Source organism: Nesoenas mayeri, assembly GCF_963082525.1.
Source record: "Nesoenas mayeri genome assembly, chromosome: 9".
In the NCBI taxonomy this organism is placed as follows: domain Eukaryota; kingdom Metazoa; phylum Chordata; class Aves; order Columbiformes; family Columbidae; genus Nesoenas; species Nesoenas mayeri.
In genome coordinates, this window is record NC_137557.1 from 2329782 (window position 1) to 2352147 (window position 22366).

General features: G+C 40.0%; 1 protein-coding gene across 1 annotated transcript; it reads right to left on the reverse strand.

Annotated features, from left to right (window-relative positions):
- Positions 1-17618: 17618 nt before the first annotated feature.
- ARL14 (ARF like GTPase 14) lies at positions 17619-18863 on the reverse strand (the record flags this gene model as incomplete). Its single annotated transcript, XM_080349683.1, has 1 exon — positions 17619-18863. Exon 1 carries the CDS (start codon positions 18201-18203, stop codon positions 17619-17621), a length of 585 nt encoding a protein of 194 aa, XP_080205809.1. The 5' UTR covers positions 18204-18863.
- Positions 18864-22366: the final 3503 nt, after the last annotated feature.

Here is a 22366-nt window from a genome sequence, read left to right on the forward strand (position 1 = left end):
GACGCGCGCGGGCCGGGCCCTTCGAGGTGTTTCGGGCCGTTCCCTCAGCCGCCGCCGCCGCCATTTTGGGTGGCGGTTCGTTCCGGGCCGGGGGTGGAGCGGCCGCGCCGTTCCCGCCCTCCGATGGTCCCTCAGCCGAAAGTCGACAGCGGGTTATGCTTCACCGCGTTCGACTTCGTATTCGCTCCCCTCAGAGGACATCGGCTCTCCCCGCGCCACTTTAATGCCAGTTTAAAATAAATGCTTTTTTTTTTTTTTTTTTAAGTAAAACTGTTCCAATTGCGGCCCGGCCACCTGAGGAGAGAGGGGAAGAGCCACATCCCGGCACCAGCAGTGTCATACCTGTGAAGTTTTCTTCAAGAAAAGTCCTTAGTAAAGACTGAGTGAAACGAGTCAGTGCAGCTATCACATTTGGCACGGTCCAGATTTTAATCCAAACCACTTTTCCTTACCAGACATCAGCCCTAAACACAGCTGGTTTTGGAAAGAGAAGGAAGTAGGGCACGGGATACAGCAGCAGGTATTTGGCAGCCTTTTTAAGGACATGGGTAAGCTCAAGAATTAACATCGTTTGTGCGCAGATGTGTCTGCAGGATTCCGCCGTGTTGGGCAATATGCTCATTTATGCTGCACAGCAAGTCCACAACATTCAGTGGGAATATTTCTGATAGGGATGATCAGCATGGGGAGCAAAATTCTCTTTCAGTAACATCACATTTAATGGATCTTTCTAGTTTTGTAGTGGGGCTTATGTGGGTCCAAAATAGGTTGCTGTCATCTCTTAAACTCCACTATCTCAGAATTTTTTTACAGGCTTATGTCTTACCAGTTTGATAGTGACAGTCAGGTTTCGTGGCAGTGAATTTTGTCCAGTAATAACTGTTGTAACTCCGGTGATGTAGGTGGATGCTGTTTCCAAACTAATTATAGCTTTCACCAGCCTTTCACATTTAAGGACAGTCATCAGTAATACCTACATCATAACCTCCCTTCTGAGACTCAAAGCTTCCTACTGTGTTCCTTATTAGAAGCAACATTGCCTGTGTGTTACACAAAGTGTGGTGAGCTGCAGAAAGTCATTCCTGAATTGGCATTGAACACATCAGCAAAGGGAGTGATGCCATGGAAATTCCACAGATGTGCTTTGTTTGAACGTAGACCGAGACATTTTGTTTACACCGAATACTGTGTCTATCGGAATATGTGCCTGTCTTAATTCAGGTAAATCCTACCTTCAAAAGATTATTTATTGGGAACTCACATCTAATGAACTATTGCCTTTTGACAGTGGCTCTTCGGACAGACAAACTTGCCACTTCTAGAGCTTTTCTAGTGATTAGATTACAGAAAGCTTCTGGAAAGGTAGAGAGATCATCAATTTTCCAGGACAAAAAGTCGTTTCCTTACAAAATACCCAGTGTTTTTTCTTCTCAAAGCTCCCTTGGTAGTGTCTGGGACATTTGGGACACAACTTTAGCTTGTGAGGAAAATATGCTCAGAATAGTACCTGTGCCTTCCAGCCTTCTAGAATATGAGAAAAAAAAAGCTGCTACCCAAAGTGTTTAAGCTAACCTGGTTCATTTTTATTGAAAAGTGGTAAAGAGTATTGAAAGAAATGGATAGATATACTTGCAGAGCAGAGGGGTGGTACATTTTTTTCCTACTTTGGTAGCTCGATCCAGAAAATAGGACCGTTGCTCATAACTAGAAGCACTCAATGGAATGCACACTGTCCCGATCCTGTGTGTAGTTTGTACTGACTCTTAATTATTGGCAAATTAAGTCAGGAGTTGCAGAGAGTCCTCTCTGTTAAGTCCTGTGCATTGACAGAGCTTGGGTCTCATCAACAGTGTTACGACTTTGCATTATATTTATTGAGAAAAGTCAAAAGTCATGATGGGAGGTGCAGTCTATCAAGTGCGTAAACTAAATCACTCAGAGATTTATGAATAGCAGAAAGAAGAATTTGATTTAGCTCTTTGTGAAAATTATGATCTTTCAGACTATGGGCTACCGTGTGTTTTATATCCAGGAGGTTTCTCAGAGGACGAGAGTCCATTCTAGATAGAAGGATTTCTCGCCACAGCTAAAAGTGGCAGAAATCCGAGTCACGACAGCTACATCTATTGTGTAAGTGTAGTAGCAAAGTCACAGCAATATGGACAGGGTAAATTAGTCAGGGTTAATTAGTCCTGATGGTATTCCATGTAGGCATAGCTACTGGTGTACCAATATATAAACCATTTTGTTCAGAGCTGCTGTAGGTACAGAAACCCCTTCACACTGCAGTCTGGATATACAAAAAAGGCAGTATTTCCATTTGACAATATTTTAGAAGATACTTAGGGAAAAAAGGTAAAAAAGTATCTCTTTCACTAGTGCTCTTTTTCTTTTTGGTTGGTCTCACAGCACAGCTGCCTTAAGAAAACCAGGTATTATAAGTGTACAGCCATGCCAATATCCTACCGTTGTATGTATGTAAAATTGATACTGTCATTTCAGAAGGAAGTCTTTGGTAGAGAAACAAGAAAAATTTAAAATGTACAAAAAGTGGAAGTGTGTGAAGTCTGGGAAACAAGAAATTCTATCAGTGTGTTCAATTTTTTTATCCATTGAACATAATTGACAGGTAGATTCTTGTTGCTTTTAGCTTCTGCACTTGCTGTTTAAGGAAATAATCACCAGGTAAAATATTTTGCATTACCAAATTGGAAATCTCTTATATTTACTATGGCTTTTGTTACATTGAGTTTATTTTATAACCCTGTATTTACAGCTGAATGCTTTGAGTTAACTGAAGTGAAACTCCCTACTTTGGTTTAATTTTCAGGCATATTTTAAAGCTGCTTTCTTTTCTGATTAAAGATTCTGTTGTCTGATTCACAGGGAAATGCAAAATCCTTCATATTTTTTGTTCTCTGTCATCTTTGAAATTGCCAGCATACCTATTGTAATCACACAGTTGATACGATGGAAATCGCATTACATTGCCAACCACGCTCTGACACTTTTTGCTGAACCACAGCTTTTTACATAACGAGGGTATGAAATCCAGAAAGAGATACCTAAAAATAACAAAGGTTTAACTAAATAACTGTTTCATGAGATATGGAAATTCAGGATGTGGCACTATGAATCTGTTATTCTGACTGGCTCACCTAGTTGTACATTTAAAGTCCAGCTCCTTCTGAGGACGTTACATACCAATTTGAGGAAAGATGAGAATTTTAATGAGTAAAATTGCTGTGCAATCTTATGTACAAATACAAATAAAAGTATTGAAAAGTGACTATTCCATAATGACATAAAGTCATTGGTCTCAAAATTAAAAGATATTTTATAGCTCTATCAATAATTTGCTGGTTAGTTGTAGTATCACTTCATTTGAAGAACAATTTTAGTGTCCCTGAGAAACACTTTTTCAGAATGAGTTTTAGAATTTTGTGGCCCCAAAAAATGTTTCATTGTGAGTCAGTCTGGTTAAAGCACAACTGAAGCTCTGCCTCAGCAGAATGTAGTTTTTAATAATGAAATTGGACTCTAGTACATTGGTACTAGCGTGTTACATTCCTCACTGTATCTTGAGATTATAACTAATCAGGCTACAAAGGTAAAAAACTATATCGTGTCTCAACCCAGAAGTTTATGAAAGGAAATAAAAATACAAAACCAAACAACATTTTGTTTCATCACTGCACTTTTCATAGCTACCTTTTCCATATCTTTGCTAACCTAAACATATATGTGCACATCCCACCTCTATCACCTCCCACTGTGGCCCCTGTAGTACTGACTATGTAGTGTGCGGTTTGGGAAGGATGGAATCGGAAAGCCAGCACATTCTTCAGCGACCAGAACTGACTCAATGCCCTAACAAGTAACAATGACCTTTCAATGAAATCATTTCTCCATTGACCTTCCCTCTGTGTTCTTGGAAAACGATTGACAGAGACAAGGGCCTGAGCATTAGTGATGTCATTTTATGAGTAACCATTTGAAAATAACTGAAAATCACCACGGTTGTGATCTTCCTTCAAATCCAGACTTGACTTAAAATCACGTTGCCGCATCATCAGATTTAATATACCATTCTGGCAGGCACCGTTTCCTTACTCTGTACCTTCATATGAAATACAAGAACATACTTCGCTCTTATTTAATTATGTATTTTCAGAGGAAGACTATCCTTCAATGGTCTTTGATTTGTCTTTCTCATCTGGTAACATCTGAAGAATAATTTAGAGTGTGACTTCAGTCAAGACATAATCAGGGATTAATGAAGTGCATTTTGTTTAACCATAGTCTAATCTGTTTAGCTCTCAGAGGAACAATTACCATGTTATTTTTGTACCGGTTTGATTTTACCTGCCGACGCTCGGAAGACCAATTTTGAAGCACAGACCAGTTCCCTTCTGAATTCATGATTTTGTGCCATTGGGCTGTCTTAAAAATAAAAACAAACCAACAAAACAACCAGATATTTTTTATTCTAAAGTAGTTTCTCCTAGAAGGATGTTTTGTCTAATTGTAGGTGCCTACAACATAATAAATTATGCATATAATGCAAATTCTCTTGGTATGATAATGTTCAAACTTCACATGCTATTGCAGTACAGATCTCTGTATCTTTTCATAGTTTTGCATATTTCTCAGATTGGAAAATAATAGTGACGCAAATAGAAAGATGTGAATTAGGTTCTGCTCACCTTCCAATCCTTCAAGCAGTAACAGGAAAGATACTCAGAGATGTCTTAACCTCTCATTAAGGAGTGGCTCTAAATTATATTTGCTCCTGAACCTAAAGTTAGAGTAGCTTGAGGTAGTTATAATTCATGTAGGATTTGAGCTGTCTGGCCATGTGTAGGTACTAGAAAGGAGATACAGTTGGCAAGGAGGAATTTCTCTCCACAATACAAGTTTCCAGTTGGTGTAAGAAGCCAATTTTGTAATTTTTCAAAGTTTCGGACACAGAGGATATGCTGCATGGGCACTGTGCTTAGGCATATAAAAATTGTGGCTTGCCAAGCAGCTACATCATAGAGAGGCCATTCTTATTTCAAGGACCATTTAGATCTCTACAAAAGAAAAAAGGAACAAACGCAGAATATGTAAATTTGAAATTATTTTAGCCTCTATTGTTCCTCCTATATACACACACGCAGCTTGATAGTTTTGCGTTACAAATAGTTATATGCAAACAGGTAACATGTTCATCATTTGTGAACTTTGTGCTTGATTATGCAATTAGAAAAGGTGTGATTGTCAAGTTATCTTGAAAATCTCTTTCAAATAATAATGAAGACTGATCTGAAATATTTTACTAATATATTTTGTCCTAAACATACATTTAGGTAAAATGAGTTACTGCAAATGGCTTTTCCTAGCCAGTAAACCTATCTCCCTATTATAAGAAACAGAATATTATGTAAAGCTGAGAAGATTTGTGTTGTGCATAGAAAAATTCTCATTAATCCTGGGGTTTATCTGCTTTTTCAGACTCAAAATGAAATAGCTAGTATTAACAAAAAAGTAGACCGCTGGTAGGATATTTTATGATAATCTTTCATCTGGTATGCAAACACAGCTATTTGTTTTCATTTTACGCAGAACGTCTCCAAGTCTGCAATCCAACTGCACTTGCTGGACATTGGAACAGCCATATCAAATAATACCTAAACTTAAACTGGGGTCAGCTGTGAATATTGTGACAGGTGAAAAAGACATAAAAAAACATCACACACAAATAGTAAATATACAAAACGGAGCTTCACATAACAGGGACTTTGATTTAAAAGGGACGTTATTACAAAAGGTAACCTACAAAAGATTGAACAGGACCAATCCAAGTAAAGCACCGTGGTTTTCTTGGGCTCCATTAAGCAACTCAAGTTCTTTTTTTGAGGTTAAATCTGAACACTATTCCTGCATTTAGTCTTATGTCAGGGTGTTAGAATAATTTTTAGATGCGTCATTAAGCAGCTACTGCCTCTAGGATGTCACCTTTTAGTACAGCACTTGATTTTGCCCGAGCCTCTATATTCCCTTCAACTGTATTCTTATTTTACCTGTTTGAACTTCTGGAGCCAAACAGTAATTTTTTCGCTCTCAGAGAATGGTCCCACAAAGTTAAAATTCCTTCCTGAGCAATTACTTTGTTAGCCAATTCTTAATTAGTTGCTCAAATATGCTTTGCTCCAGTTGCATGCCATTTTGTAGTAAGAGCCTGTACAGTGAGGATGTGCAGCATCTACAACAAATTGTGCGCTTGCTGGCATTTCCTTGACTGTTTCTGTGCCAAGAGGCAGGTAAAAACAGCAGTATGATGGACCATTCATTGACGATACATCTGGCGTGGATGCATGTCATCTCTTTTGAGCCAGAAAGACATATTAATACTGCTGTCTTCTTGGATAAATTATTAACTCATAAATTACATCCAGCCTTCTACCCCACTTCCCTTCCAACTTGGAAAAAAAAAATTATATGCAATAATTTCAGCTTATTTTTTAACTTGTTTTTCAAATTGTTACCCTAACCTACTGGTTTAAAGTTGCTTTTTGATGGAAGTTTGCTCAAATCTTTTGGCTGACAGTAGGAAGAATGATTTGGACCACAAACACTTGAACGGGTCAGTTATGTTTTGGCTGCCTTCAGTCTCACTCGGGTCGTTCTCTTGTGCAGTGAGACACTGCTGTTGCGTTCAAATGCTGTAGAGTTGCAGTGCATGTGTCTCCTTTATTTTCCTGTGTCCATTCAGAACCCCTGGTTACACTGTATTTTAGCTTTTCTGTATTCAGAAAAAAAATACATTGTAGTTGAAATGGTACTTTATAGCAACAGAGTTTCACAGAGTAATGACCTGCACAGAATTAAAAATCAGCCTAAAATATCTCGAAGTGTCCAAAACAGTAGGATTCAATGCCTTTCCATTTATAGCACTGTAATCATGTTGTACAAGACACTAAAATTACTGAGAGGTGTTCTTGATCTTGGTTTCAGGGCCAGCCTGGATCAGATGTTAATGAAGCCAAAGGCCTGTTGATGTCACTAGGCCAATTTAGTTTTAGTGCTCTCACTTGTTTAACACTGTCCCTCACCAGACTGTGCTTACGTACGGCCTGAGTATTAGAGATGCCTTGAGGATCTCCTCCCACAAGCCCTGTTGGAATTTGAAACACCACATAACAAGCACTTTTTTTCTACTTAAAGAGCTCTAGATATTTTTCTTTTTCATTTTTTGGACGCTACTGTATGATTAATTATAAGATAATGCACAGTATTCTGTTTCTTCAAAAGTAGAGACTGCAAAACAGATCCCCAGATGGTGCAAATTAAAGGTAGTTCCTCTGGCTTCAGCGGCCGTTTGCTGATTCACATCAGCTGAACATCTGCTCCTGTGATTAGAAAATAAACGGAGGGCTCCCACATGACTGCAAACACTAAGCAGGAGGCAGTGCTGTTAAAATTTATGATCAGTTTTAAAGCTCTCTCTGAAATAGTACATGAGCCTACTTCTGATCTCAGTTATTCTGATTTAATATGGCTTTTTTATTTAATACAACCTTTGATTATGGGATTGCTTTTAATTTACATTGGTGACATTTTCTGCAGTTGAGCCTGTATACATTCAGTTTCTAATGTACTAGATCAGACCTTTTGCAGACAAATTTATATATAATGAAAAGACCATTGCCAAAACCATTTCTTGATACTGGAGCTGGAGTTGATCACAAAATCCATCAGCTGCAAACAGCTCAAGGATATGAATCCATCATGAATCAGCAGATTGTGGAGCTGCACTTTCCTGCCTTTGTCCTAGCTGCTCTACCTTCCAAACAGAACAATTTCCTCCTAAAGGCAAGGGAAGAAAATTTCATTTGAGATAAAAAAGTGAGGAAATGCATAGTAAAATGACCCATTTCGGTGTTCCCTGCGAGATTCAGGAATATATTGTTTCCATGCTAAAAAAAAAAATCTTCTTAAGAAGCCCCTAGGACAAAGTCATCCTCTGGTAGCACCACTGATGGTAAGACAGTGACAGAAAACTTGTCTTTCGCAGCTGCTTGTTTTGGGTGAGTTCCACAATATTTCTAAAAGGAAAGGAAAACTTCACGTCTTGTGACAGGCCCGGGAACTCCAATATTCTGGATTCCGTTCCAATTGACTGTCTGCAGAAGGAAAAGTCACTCACCCTCATATCCTTAGTTCCTCAGGCTTTCAAATGAAAGGAAGATCCTCAGAACTGTATTTTAGCAATTAATATATACAATATGCTTAGATAATTAAATGCTAGTATGAGGTGTTAGGTAATACGTGTTTCACTTTGTACATAGAAACACTAATAGGATCACAAAACCAGAGATATTTACAGAAGCATCTAAAATTTAAGCTGCCTTATTTCTGGCTGTTAACACTGCCAGTGAGCAGAATTTAGCATCTAAAATGGCATCAAATCCAAGATGCATCTTTTATGCAACAAAAATGTAAATGTCCAGATGCAGATTGCTATTGTGAATGCTGTGTTTCAGGCTAATTTTGCAGGGAAACTGGAATACATGACTGAATAAGGAATTTAGAAAGGCTGAAGGATTGATATTGAGTAGAGATGTGAAAATACCCTAAGTATGCATATCTCTTTGTTACACTGTAATGAAGAAAATGAGCACTTCTGAGCAGCAGCGCTAACGAGGCCCATTCTCATAAGGATTTCTGACTGAGCTCTCCTTGATTTTCTGATGTCTGATAAAGTATAATATTTCTGTTTCAGCTTTTCTTTTTTGGGAAGGATAATGGCCACATAATTTTCCTGAAATATATAGTATCATTGTAGGTTCAGGAACTCTGTGCCTCTGTCAGATCACCCACATCTACCCTTTCTTTTAATGTCAATTACTTCTTGTTATGTTACAATCTCCTTTTGGTTCTGAACTGGTATTCAGGGCTGTTATAAATCACTACCAACTTAATGTGAAAAGCAACACATTTTAAGGCTAATGGCAATTCCAGTTTAGGAATGCATAACTATAATCTAATAAACTATGGGGTAATTTTTGTCCTTTCTCCATTGTGGTAGTCTGAGCCTGTGAGATAGATATGATGGAATTTTGTAGTGTTCCTGCAGGAGGATAATGTAGGAGAATGGCAGCCTGGTCATCCTTGATGCTGTAAGGATTGACAGGCTATTTTTTACAGTATGATATGTTTGAGTAGACTACGAGTAACACTCACTTGCAACTTAGGAAGTAGAAAACTGGTGTAAAGGTGGCTTGCACTCCCATCTGTTGCACAGAAGATGTTGAGACAGACTTACCTACCTATAGATATACTCTTGAGCTATAGCTGATGGTGTACATTTCAGTTGAATGGTAAAAATTGCTTTTTCGTAAAAATAAAAGTGAAAGGACAGAAAAAGAGGGAGAAGGGAAAGGGAAAACTCTCCTCATGGCCAACCAAGAGGAGAAGCAAGACAAGTGACCCCAGTTTACCTCCCCTGGCCTCCTTTCCAGTGCAGTGCGTGTTCCTTCATAGAACCTTTCCCATAGGATCGAGGTGGTTTTTGTTAGGATCCTCTCAACCAACTATGGATTGTTCCAGCTTATGGTGCTCTCAGTGCTGACCAGAGCACACTTTAATCAGAGGCATTTGTTGCACACTGACAGGTTGTTAAGCTTTGGACACCTATATTACTGGGTTATGCTTATCAAATGTTGAAATGACTGTTGTCTGCCTGTTTTTTCCCCTAGTATAACCAACGGCTGCAAGCAAGAGGCAGGGAAAAGAAGGAAAGAATGGGTGTTTCCCACGCTGGTGGCAATGATAACTCGCCCTTGAGAACCCACCATAACAGCCGCCTGGGGCTTGAGCATGACAGCACGAGGATTCTTGCGCTGGGGAGGTAAGTTTGGCTGCTGTCAGAGGGGGTCATGGGTCACAGTGGTGCCATTACAGAATTGATCTTGAAGTCACTAACATGAAATGGTACCATGCACCACTGGCTTAACAGTCCAGCATTATCCCCAGCTTTCTCCAAAGTTATGTTCAATTCTCATTAACTTCAAAAGATGTTTTGAGTAAATGTCAGGCTTGTTGTTTTGTTAACTGTGGCTCATTATTCATCTTAAGCTACCCATGATATGAAAATCTCTAGTCCCTCTAAAGAGCAAATTGCAGAGTGATTCCCAGGAGGTACAAACACAGTTTTTAATCCTCTCAGCATTTACATGCTGTAAATAAACCAGAACCCTGTGAAGGAAATAGGAAAAACTCAGTACGACTTGTTGTATATTTGAATTACATTGCTGACATATTTAATGGGTTTTTAATTACGCTTAGTGAGGTTGCTAATACCAAGACCTCCAAAGCAGGAGAAAAAGCACGGAGAGTGAGGTCCTGATGTAAATAATTGCATATGGAAGGTCTCCCTGTTCAGAGGCAGTTGTGTCAGCCCCTTTTCCTCTCTGGTAGTACAGTCAACCCAGTGAGTTGGAAATGCTGTGAAAGGATGAAATGATCCAAAAAAAGAAGAAAAAGTTAAGGTCAGAGGCTGTACCGCTCTGGTACCTTCTTCATAGTGAGGGACTCCTTCAGTGCGCAATACTGACTGGATTTAGTAGCTAAACAATTTTAGCAGAGGAGCCACAAGTACTCATTTAACTATGGGTCATCTAGAAATATTTTGTCTTTTTTTTCAAAAACCAAAGACTGAAGTACAAATTAACAGAATAATAAGAAGGATGTATTCATCAGAGTAATCTGTCAATTTTTTCAAAATAATTTATCTTTAGAGAAATCTTCTGATTTTTTAGAAACTCTTTAATTGCATAGAGGTTCAAGTTGAATTGGAATGTTTGTTTTTTAAGTGACTCAAACTAGCATTTAAAAAATCAGATAAATGCAGTATTAAAGCAAATGCATTTCTTTGACACACTTCAAAGAAACAGCAGTTTTGACATCACTCACTATTTTGGTCTGCAAAATACTGTACTTTTGAAACATTGATCTTTACGTGGAATGAAAACAAATGTAGATTTTACCTGAAATATAGAAATTTAAATGTAACAAATTGTTATTGTCACATTTGTTAATATCTGAAAATAAGTCACATCAATGTTGTAATTAGCCAGTTTTGGTCTGAAAAGTGATGTAAAAGTGTTTTAGCGATGTGGTCTAAGCCTCTCAGAACAGAGAGTTCTCAAGCTCATGTTGTCCTCATTTGAATTTCTAATACAAGACGACAGTTTCATTTTTATTAACTGCAGTATGTCTTCTACGCCACAAGATGTCTCAGTGTGGAAGTGCTAAACTTTATACAAGTGTTTTTATAATATTACTCCATTGAGGTAAAGATTTTCTAGTATTTGGCTTGAGTTTTCCACAGTACTTGACAGGGGCTTTTTAGGAGCACATGAGAAAGAAAAGGGTATACAAATTTACCCATCCGCGTAGGCAATAAATGATTATTTTAAATGGCCAGTGAACCAAATGGCTCATTAAAAAATCTTAATCTTCAAAAGGGAAAGGAGCAATGTATAGCCCTTAACGAGCAGGTGATAGCTGAGAATTGTGAAGAGCTAAGAACATGTCTTCCTAGGAAGGTTAAATGGTAGAACTATTTAAACTACTATATTTAATTTCCACAACATTTGGTTTTAATAAGATGTTCTATATTTTCAATTACTCATATTCAGGATTAATATTGTTTACAGTGACTATAAGGAGCCACCTATTTGCATAACATTTTCTCTAAGGTTACACTATCTTGAGGCCTAATGTTACTAAAGTCTATGAAATAGTTGCCTTTAGTATGTAATATATGTTCAGAGAGAATACACATGAAGTTACATATGTAAGCACAAGTAAGATGTTAGATGTTTTATTTTAAAATAAGAGAAGGCTTCTTAACACAATATTATCACAGAGGGGAATACAAAAATCACTCAAGAGTTGTGGGCCAGAACATGTTCTTTTTTTCTTCCTATTACTTTGTGTATCTGCACACAGTTGGTATTGTCTTTGCCCTGAGAACTTTCCTCACCTGTTTTTCTTTTCTCTATCATTTTCCATTGTATTTCTGTAGCTTATCTTCCCTCACTTCCCCTCCTGCTTAACTCATTATATACATTTTCTGTAGCATACTACTTCTTATTTTGCTTTACTTTTGTAGATAAACCAGAGTAATTCCATCTGGATTTGTATGCACTCATGTTGGTCAGCAGGGTGTAAATAACTGATGAGTACATAAGCATTCATATTGTGAACAGCTATATATATTTAGGCTGAACCTAAATCCTCAACAAAGGAAAAAACACGTGAAAAACCATTGCATTGTGTATGAATACAGCAGTGGAGGTCTGGGCATGAGACCAAACTGATGAGGAGCCTAACATTTTATCGTATATATATCTGTTTAGAGAATGCCTTTACATGTTGTTTTGCACCCAAATAAGAAGAGGGATTTTCACATGAACCTGTGATGGTCCTAAACTAAAACATAACTTTTCAGAACTATGAATCAGTTAAGAAAACGTTGAGAGACTAGCATTCTTTAGTCGTGAATGTGTGTGCATTAGGTAAAGTTAATGAAAACTATTGATTAAGGCAGTTATCTTTTAACAGTCAAGTGCAATTTTAGGGGAGATTAGCCTTTGTTTGGATCAATGAAATTACTGCTGTGATTCCCAGCTATATTTGCTAAAAAGAAAGAATGCGCGTGGCTCAGGTTTCAGAGCTAAATGGTTTATTTCAGCTCACAAAATTACTTATTTTACCAGATATTCCATGAGATTTGGGCTACTTAAAGCGGAAGGATGAGGTCTAGAACTCTTCTCATCGGTCGGGTGGTATATGAAATGCAGAACACAAATATGATCTTTGCACCAAGGAAAGCACATTCTAAGGCTAAAATGGAACAGATGAATAAATATAGGGAGAACAAGGAAATAATAAAAGATATGAGCCGGAGCCTCATCATAAAACTAACAGCTATTGTCAGGATTTCTGCATACATCACACGAAAGGAGCGCTTTAAGGAAGGACCTGAAAGAAAACAATGACACGGTTTTGCAAACATGCTTGGGTAGTTCCAAGTATAAGGGGCAGCGTGAGAGCAAACATGAAAACACTCAATGAAAATCTAATAAAAAGACTGGGAAAACTGGCATCACCCTTTTGATAACTGGTGAAGGACAAGGAAAGCGAGAAAGCTCTGCTGTGTAGAGAGCTGCTGGTGTAAATATATTGCTGGGCAGGGGGACACAGAGATCACACAGGGCGAGGGAGGTGTCTCTCAGTTGCAGCCCAACTTAGCACTAGATGTGCACACTGCAAACACGAACAGTACAAGAACGTTTGTCACAGCTAAAAAGCAGAATATTGTAAAAAATGAAACACAAGCTAATGCACAATTTGTTAAAATTACATGCGTTCAAAATAAGGTGTGTTTGGACTTGTTAACTGTTTTATGAATTTGTATTTGCAAATTTGGGGTGTGCTTTGTAAGGACGGCCTCCACCCTCCAGAGTTTACATCCTAAATTACAGAGACTTGTTTAATCTAGCCTGTGTGATCTGAGGTGTATGTCCAGAATCCTTATGCTTGTGCTGAACAGGAATACTTGATCTAATTATGAGTGGAAAAAGTCTAATTGCAGCAGCACAGAACTCAGCATGGGTCATTTACTTTGGGAGGAAAGCCTGCTTTGTGCAGCTTAATATGCAGACAGTGCTTCAAAGAATTGTCTTCCTTGGCAGCAGACTTAGAGCTTGTTTGATATATGCAAGTCTTTGTTTCAGTTAGCGTGTTAGAAGTGAGGAGGAGATGGCAACAGAGACATTTTGAGTAACTCTCCCAGCTCTACATTAGCTGATTTTGAAAAGGCTTGTCCTGCATTCCTCGTACACTACACTTGCCTTTGATTCTGCAGAGTATTCAGTTATTGGGAGAGCTGTCTCCCAGGCAAAGGACTATCCCAAGTTGCAATGGTTTCTTATGCTGCTCCACACCTTCCCTTAAAATAGCATTTCATCAGGAACTATGTTCTGTGAGCTCTGTGACAGCCATTTCAAAACTTAGAAAGCTCATCATGGTCTTATCAATGAATGGTCAAAAGGACAGTTCCGCATACTCTGCATTTGTCAACTCGTAAATTGTCACATCCAAACACGTCCCAGTCGATAATCTTGATAAGGCACAGGATGCAGCATGCCTCAGGTTTCCCAGATCCTACCCTTTGTGTTTCACAATCTCAGATACGTAACATTTATTTCTTCACGGATGACTGTTCTGTCGTGAGCAGTCTGAAATAAATCAGTGACAGCAAACTTTGGGTAAGAAATAGCAGCAGACACTGGAGGACTTCCACACTTCAGCTACAATATAGTTGTCATGCCTCTGCCACTTCATTGCAGTTGCCAGTATGCATCAATAAAAAGTGCAAGAAACACCAGGGTGATCAGAGTGTGATTTATTAGGAAAGCTAGTGAAAGAGTTCCAAAACCTGAAGCAATATAAACAGCTGAGGGGGGTGCCAAACTCTTTAAGGTCTTTTATCCCGTGCAAACTCTGTAACTCATAGACTTTGGTTCCAATGCCAAGGGGGGCAGCACTCTTAATATTCTGATTTCTCACCTTCTCAAAGCACCCCAAATGCTTCAAAAATCCTAAAATTTCATTTAGTGAGCAACCTATATAAATATAATAAAATAAACCAAAATGTATCCAGGAATAAATTATCCTTACAACTGTGGACTGTACTTTTAGCTCAAGTAGAATTCCAGTTTGTTGTGCTCTGAAACATTAAGGCAATTCTGCTCATTACATTGTTCAGCCAAGCAGTCAAAAGATCTAAAACCCTCCATAGGAGGATGAAGCTGTAAAACGTGTTTATTGCTCTCTTGCTATTGATTTCAGTTCTTGCAGAACGGAGCCAAAAGTTCCACTTCCTCCACACTTTCCTGCCCACGGAATACGCTTTTTCAGGGATCCTTCTCAAAACACGTGGAACAGACACGGAGAGTCTTTACTCCAGGTGTAGGAAAGAAATTTTAAGCAGTGGATTCCAAATCCTCTAACTCCTCATCCTAAAAAAGTCCCCCCTATATATTCGTGCCTATAGAAAACGACCAACTAGCTCCAGGAGTAGAGAAACTAATTAAATCCGGGCTCTGTGGATTTATGTCCTCTTGTAGGCTCTCCTGCAGTTAAAATGAAACATTTATCTCCTCGGGATTAGTCTTCTGTACCTTAGCAGCCTTGCCTTCCTGGGGGGCACCAGTATGGTCACTTTGCTCTGTCTCACTGATTTTTTGTAATTAAACTTCAGGCATATAATTCCTTTGAGAACCTGCTCCTCTATCCAACCTGATTGATATTTGTTTTAAGGCTTAAAAATGGTAGGGGTCTCCCTGAACATTTCTTTAGGAAATGAAGCTCTTAGAAAAATCAATTTTTAAATACTTGATATTCTGTAAATTGAATGGAATAGAGTTTATTTGTTTCCTTTGAAGCATAATGTAAAAGATTTTTTTCAAGTCAATATAAGTATCATTTAATCTACTTTGATAACCTGGGGAAGGGGCTGTGTGCCTGAAAGCTTATTGTCTTTTTCAGCTATATGAGCTGGTCTATTATACTACTTTGTTTCTCCCCTCAGAACTTGCTTCTTGTCTAATTAGAGACCCCAGTGCACTCTCATTAAATCTCTCAAGGAGTATTATTCCCTGAGGAAGTCCTGAGGCCAGTGAACTAGATTCAGATGTATAACAGACACATGATTAGATTAAACTAGTGGGAGAATATGTAACATACACATGCAAATGTTGATAAGTGTATTGATCTGAAATATTGCATCTTTCAACACCGAATTGCTTGGTTTGGGAAAATAATGTGTTCATTTTTGCAGACTTTTTAAAACTGGGACAGAAGATAGTATTTTATATTGAGCCTAAATCATCAGACGAGGCAAGGACAAGTCTAAATACTTGCTCTCCTTTTGGAAATGTAGTCTCAACATGACTCAGGATTTAGCCCATGGTAATGACTGTCAGTATTAAAAACAGCTTCTCTTGAGAAACCTTCCCTTGTTTACTATTTCAGCAAATTCACCCGATGATTTTTTGTCTCTGAATAATATATGCATGAGACACCAGGGTACGTCTGGGTGCTTCTTGTGCTGCTTCATCCTTCAATAACTTGAAATTCCTGCCTGTTTATTAGTAAGAACTAAATGTAAATGTTTTATGTTAATTACTTGGCATGATCATTTTGTCACGGGAGAAGGGCTCACAAGCTGCCCCTTGTCACAACTTTTTCAGAAGGCATAGCTGGGAAGTTCGTTTTGCCAAGGGACTGTTGAGGCACAAAGTCATTAAATGACTGGTCTGGGGTCAAAGATGGTCATAGATGTTGGGAGAAATAAAAATCCAGCTATCTAAGCAAGCACCTTAACTGCTGGAGCATCCTACCTCTGCAGACATTACTCAGGAAGGCAGAAATAACTGGGCTGCATTTTCTGGGACTGTATATCCAATAATTAGATGGTCTCTTTTCTCTTGCTTTTAAAAGAACAGGCCCTATTAACTTTTCAGCCTTAGTGTTTAAACAGTTTTTATGGTTAATACAGTTCAATTAATCTTCTAGTTATCAAACCTTCGTTGCTTTAATGTAATTCAGAATGCTAGTTCATTCCTTCATGAATCAGGAAATCTGAACAGAAATTCCATTTGGAATTTTTTTTTCTACACACTGTAGTAATACGATTAGCAGTTTTGTGCCACATGTCAAATTTAATCACACTTAAATTTATCAGGAACAAAATTTCAGGTGGCTTCAGTACAGGCAGAACAGGATCCATCAAAATCGATAACGAAAAATGACCAAGGAGCCGATCCCCTCCATTCCTTCCCCTAAACCCAAAACCAACGCGGATCAGCGCTTGGCTGGACTGATCCCACACTGGCGTCCATCCCTCTGCTCTTGGCTGAGGATCGAATCCAGCAGCACAGACATGAAGACATATGTGACAAAGGGACATCAGACCTACACCTTACACACAGCACTAGCTCTCAGCTTCGGCTGTGGCAGAGCAGATCCTGTCTGTTAAAATCTATTTGGAGTAATTGTTTCTAGAATGTGATAATACCCAACAACTATTTCAGATTCATAGGTTCTCTTGTACATAACTAAGAGGTTAAGCTCTAAAACGACTATACTTTCACATGAGAAAACCATACATGGAGCATTTATTACGGAAAAACATTTTATCTCTCGCTTGCCTTGCTGAATGAATGACTTGGCTGTTTTACGTCTTGACAAAATACTCGATTTAAGCATTTTAAGCACTGCTCACCTATTTTAGCACTTGCTAAAATTCAGAAGCTCACGTCCACCTTTTTCATCATTCAACAACGATGCTTCTGAGCTGAATCTCCCCGAGTATATTGTGACTAATAAAATGCTGCAGAGTAGTATCTCAGAAGCATCTGCAGGTATAACAGTATAATTAAATATTGTCCAAGTTCTTTATAAATATTTACTCATAAGAGTTTACCAGTATTTTCAGATTTAGTCTGTCCAACAAAATACGCTGATTGAAGTTCACCAGAATTTGATGACAGAAATTCTTAGGGTGTTTTGATTTCCTTAAAGGCTGTACAAGTCTCCTTTGATCTGCTGGAGTGTTTTGTGAATGTGATGAGTCTGTGGAGAGCTTCTGCCAAACCTTCTCCTGTGATAGCACAACAGGGTTGGACGTACCAGTTTCTGTCACTGCAGTTCTTCTTCATCTTGAATTTCCTGGTTATTTCCTCAGCGTTCAAAGCTCCAGGCAAATCCTGCTTGTTTGCTAGCACGATGACTGGTATGTTCTTTATAAATTCATTCTTTAAAATGAGTTCAAATTCTTTCTTCGATTCTTCCAGACGTCGCTTATCAGAGCTGTCCACAACATAGAGCAATCCATCTGCGTTTTCCAGGAAATCACACCAAACCTGCCTCATTTTCTGCTGTCCTCCAACATCCCAAAACGTCACGGTGAAATCTTTCCCCATTTCAATCATATCAACATTAAAGCCGATTGTTGGAATTGTTAGAAAAGCATCGTTATACTTGAACTTGTACAACAGCGTGGATTTCCCCGCAGAATCGAGTCCCAACATCGGTATGTTGGCTCGCTTCACTTTGGGGTGTTTGGTGTTCTGGAGGCCCATTTGTGCCGTGGTGCTCTCTGGTAAGCCTTCAAACTGGAATTCACCGCCTTCCGGCACGCCAGTTTTTGCCAGAAAAATGTTGTTCTTCCCCTGTGAGATGCAGCACAAAGAGCCAGGAAGAAGAAGCAGCAGCTTTGTGCTATGAAAAGTAAGTAAAAGCTCTGTACAAACACATGCTGGCTTTTATCAACGTGATAATAGGCAAACAGTATTTATAAATGTTCAGTGCCAAGCCTGTGGGCGGAACAACGATGAGTAACGTACCAAGTGGTCACAAGCGCAAAGGTTACAGTCTTTGAACGTGTTTGAACATCGATCCACACTTACGTGACTGTTTAAGAGCTCTTTACATTGTAAAATCGTGTGTACCTGGTTATGGTCCCTAATGCTGTGGTCTTGGAACTGCCATGTCCCCTGTTTCAGTGTGTCCCCAGAGAGAAAAGATCCCTTTATTACTGCATCTGCTTTGGAAAAGAAATGAAATATAAATGCAGGAGAAATCTTATGGTTTGTCCCTACTTAACCAATCCGCAAAATGATGAGGTATCTGAAATATCGGTGCATCTCATCTCCCAGCAACAAATTAATCTCAGGACGTTTCTAATGTGAGTCTACATGGGAACAAACACTCAATAAAACAATGAGCGAACGCCATTGAAAAACGTGCTCTGCTCTGACTGCCTCGGCCTCCATCAGCTGCTCTTCCTCCTCACCCATGCATGAAGTTGTCTGCTTTGATTATGCCAAGTTGTAAACTCGGTGAGTAACTCTGCATGGTGTAGACTAAATGTAGGTCTTATGATATGGCCATTACTGTGATTCAGCTACTTGAAATTAAAAATTAGCTTCATTATGCTCTATTCTGTTGTTACCCACTGATCTAGGATGAAGATTTCCTTCAGGAGAGGAATAAGAAGGGGGGAAATAACTGAGCCTCAATCAAAAGATCATTTTTTGGGCAGCATTCTAAACAGTAGAATAAAAACAGAGGATGTAGAAAATTTAGTCTAATATTATTTAATTCATGTCGAATCTCAATTTTTTGGACAGTTAGTAGATCTACGTTGGGTTGGTCCAACTCGTACCGAATATTGCAATAATTATTTGCCCTTATAGCCAGAAGCACTAGTATTAGTTATTGCCATTTGTCTTTGCTTCAGAAAGCACATAATCAGCAAAAAAGACGTAAAGACCTTCTAGCTGAGTGAGCCGCTGACTGATAGGGTAATCATTTTGATAATTGCGACATTGGTTGCTCAGATATTACACATGTTGCATAAAACGAACGTCAGTCTTGACAGACAAGTTATCATCTGGTTTCTCTTGAAGCTTAAAGGGTTAGACCAGAACTAATTGGGGGCAATGGAAGAGGGCAGTGACACACTCACTCTTGTGCGTTTTTTCATGTTTAATAACGTGTATAGATTACAAGTAGGATTTGTTTCAGGAGCAGGTCATAATGTATTAAATGAGGGAATAAAGCATTTGCATTTCTTTATAAATAATGTAGCGCCACCATTTAACCATTACTCACAGTTCTCTGCTCTAAACGTTTGCTCCAACTGTATTCGATATTCATGGGCTCAACTTTAAAAAAATGATTAAGCGATGTTTGACTTTTTATGAGCTAATTACATTTATTTCCAGGGCAGAACAGCTCCCTTCTGAGGACTCCATGGTTTTGCAGTTTTTAACTACCCACGTGAAACATGAGTTTGGTTCAGAGCATGATTTTGTGATGCAGAGCCGCTTCCAGCACCGATTTCCCACATTACTTCGGTGTTTATCTACCAGCATGAGATGGAAACAGAGCTGTCCGCATCTGCACAAGATACAGCAGGACACGGCCTTCCTCACACTGGTTCTACATCTCCATTTGCAGCAAGAGGTGAATATTTAAAGAGCGAGAAGTCTTCCTTTGATGTGTCCAAAGGTGTGTTTGCTCTGCTGGGTGAGGCTATCTTACTTGTGCAGGGTTTGCCTATACATTTGGTTTAAAAAACCCACAGCAATAAACCAGAACTCAGATGATTTTCCATCAACTAATCTGAACTCAAACTTTGCACAAGAACCCTTTCGTAAACTGCATAGATTCATGTAAACTATGTAGATTCCCAAGTTGTCTGGGCAGGATATGCCACCATGCTGTGTGCTTTTGTATCACAGAATGTCAGGGGTTTGAAGGGACCTGGAAAGCTCATCCAGTGCAATCCCCCCATGGAGCAGGAACACCCAGATGAGGTTACACAGGAAAGTGTCCAGGCGGGCTGGAATGTCTGCAGAGAAGGAGACTCCACAACTCCCCTGGGCAGCCTGGGCCAGGCTCTGCCACCCTCATCGGGAACAAGTTTCTTCTCAAATTTAAGTGGAACGTCTTGTGTTCCAGTTTGAACCCATTACCCCTTGTCCTACCGTTGGTTGTCACCAAGAAGAGCCTGGCTCCATCCTCCTGACACTCACCTTTTACATATTGATCCCCATGAATGAGTCACCCCTCAGTCTCCCCTTCTCCAGCTCCAGAGCCCCAGCTCCCTCAGCCTTTCCTCACACGGGAGATGCTCCACTCCATCATCTTTGTTGCCCTGCGCTGGACTCTCTGCAGCAGTTCCCTGTCCTGCTGGAACCGAGGGGCCACAACTGGACACAAGATTCCAGGTGTGGTCTCCCCAGGGCAGAGCAGAGGGGCAGGAGAACCTCTCTGACCTACTGACCACCCCCTTCTAACCCACCCCAGGTACCATTGGCTTCCTGGCCACAAGGGCCCAGTGCTGGTTCATGGTCACCCTGCTGTCCCCAGGACCCCCAGGTCCCTTTCCCCTGCACTGCTCTCTAATAGGTCATTCCCCAACTTATACTGGAACCTGGGGTTGTTCCTACCCAGATTCAAGACTCTACACTTGCCCTTGTTCTATTTCAACTCTCCAGCTGCCCAGGTCTCTGATGGCAGCACAGCCTCTGGTGTGTCACCGCTCCTCCCAGCTTGGCGTCATCAGCAAACTTGCTGATAGTGCACTCTATTCCGTCATCCAAGTCATCGATGAATATTTAAGTGGAACCTCCTGTGTTTCAGTTTGTATTCAGTTTGTAACGTTACAAAATATAATTAATGTCATAATTTATGGAGGCTTGGGGGTGAACCCTCAGCACGATCAAGCCTGGAACCTGCAGCAAGAGAGCAAGTTGAATTGGAAAACGCCGGTGTGTTCTTCCCTGGAACCCAAATACTGGGATGTGTAAAGAAGGGAACTCGCTGGAGCCCTGCGGGGCCAGCGCCGCTTCCCGCTCCAGGCCCTGTGGGCGGCCGGGCCCGGCGGGCGGAGGCGGCCGCCGCTCGGAGGGGCCGCGGCCGGGAGGCACCGCCCCGCCCCGCCCCGCCCCGCCCCACCGGGCGACAGAGGGAGGCGGTGGCAGCGGAAGCCGCGGGGACAACGGGGACAACAGCGACGGTACCGGCGAGGGGTCAGCGCGGCTGCTCACGGCGGGGGGTGTGGAGGGGGTCGGGGGCTGGAGCGGCCGCCGGGGTGCCCCGTGTGGACACGATTGTGTCAGCGCTTTTTCTCTTTTCAAACAGCAAACAGTTACACGGCTTTTATTTTTGTGTATGTTTTCTGCAACGGGCAGATTTCCTCTTAGGGAATTCGACCTCTTGGGCTGTGCTCTCTTAATTAATCTATACGTTGTGCAAGGTTTCCTGCAGCAGAGAATTAAGATTGTTTGGGCAATTTGAAGAGAGAGAAAGTCACTTTTAAAGGCTATTGAAAATAACCTTAAAAGGATTGTTGTTCTCGGCCATCACAGCCCAGGACCTTGCAGAAATTCCTCTGGTTCTCGTTGGCAGTAACCCAGGCAAAGAACATGAGGAAACAGGAACAGCAATAGATTTCCAAGTTGTTTCTGCTGGTAGCTTTTTTTTTTTTCCTATGATTTAACATTATAGATATGGTAGTAATCTTTAAATTAGACTATTCATTAGCTATCATAATTATTAGACTTTAATGATAATGAGAATTTGCCACCTTCTTCCTGTCAAGGAATTCCCAAGCTCTAGCAGAGTGAGAAATGGATCTGACGTTCTAGAACATGCTCAGTACACGCCTTCTTATAGTTAGAAGTCCATCGGTTTCATCTGTCAGCACAATCTCAGACTTGATGTGTGGTTCCAG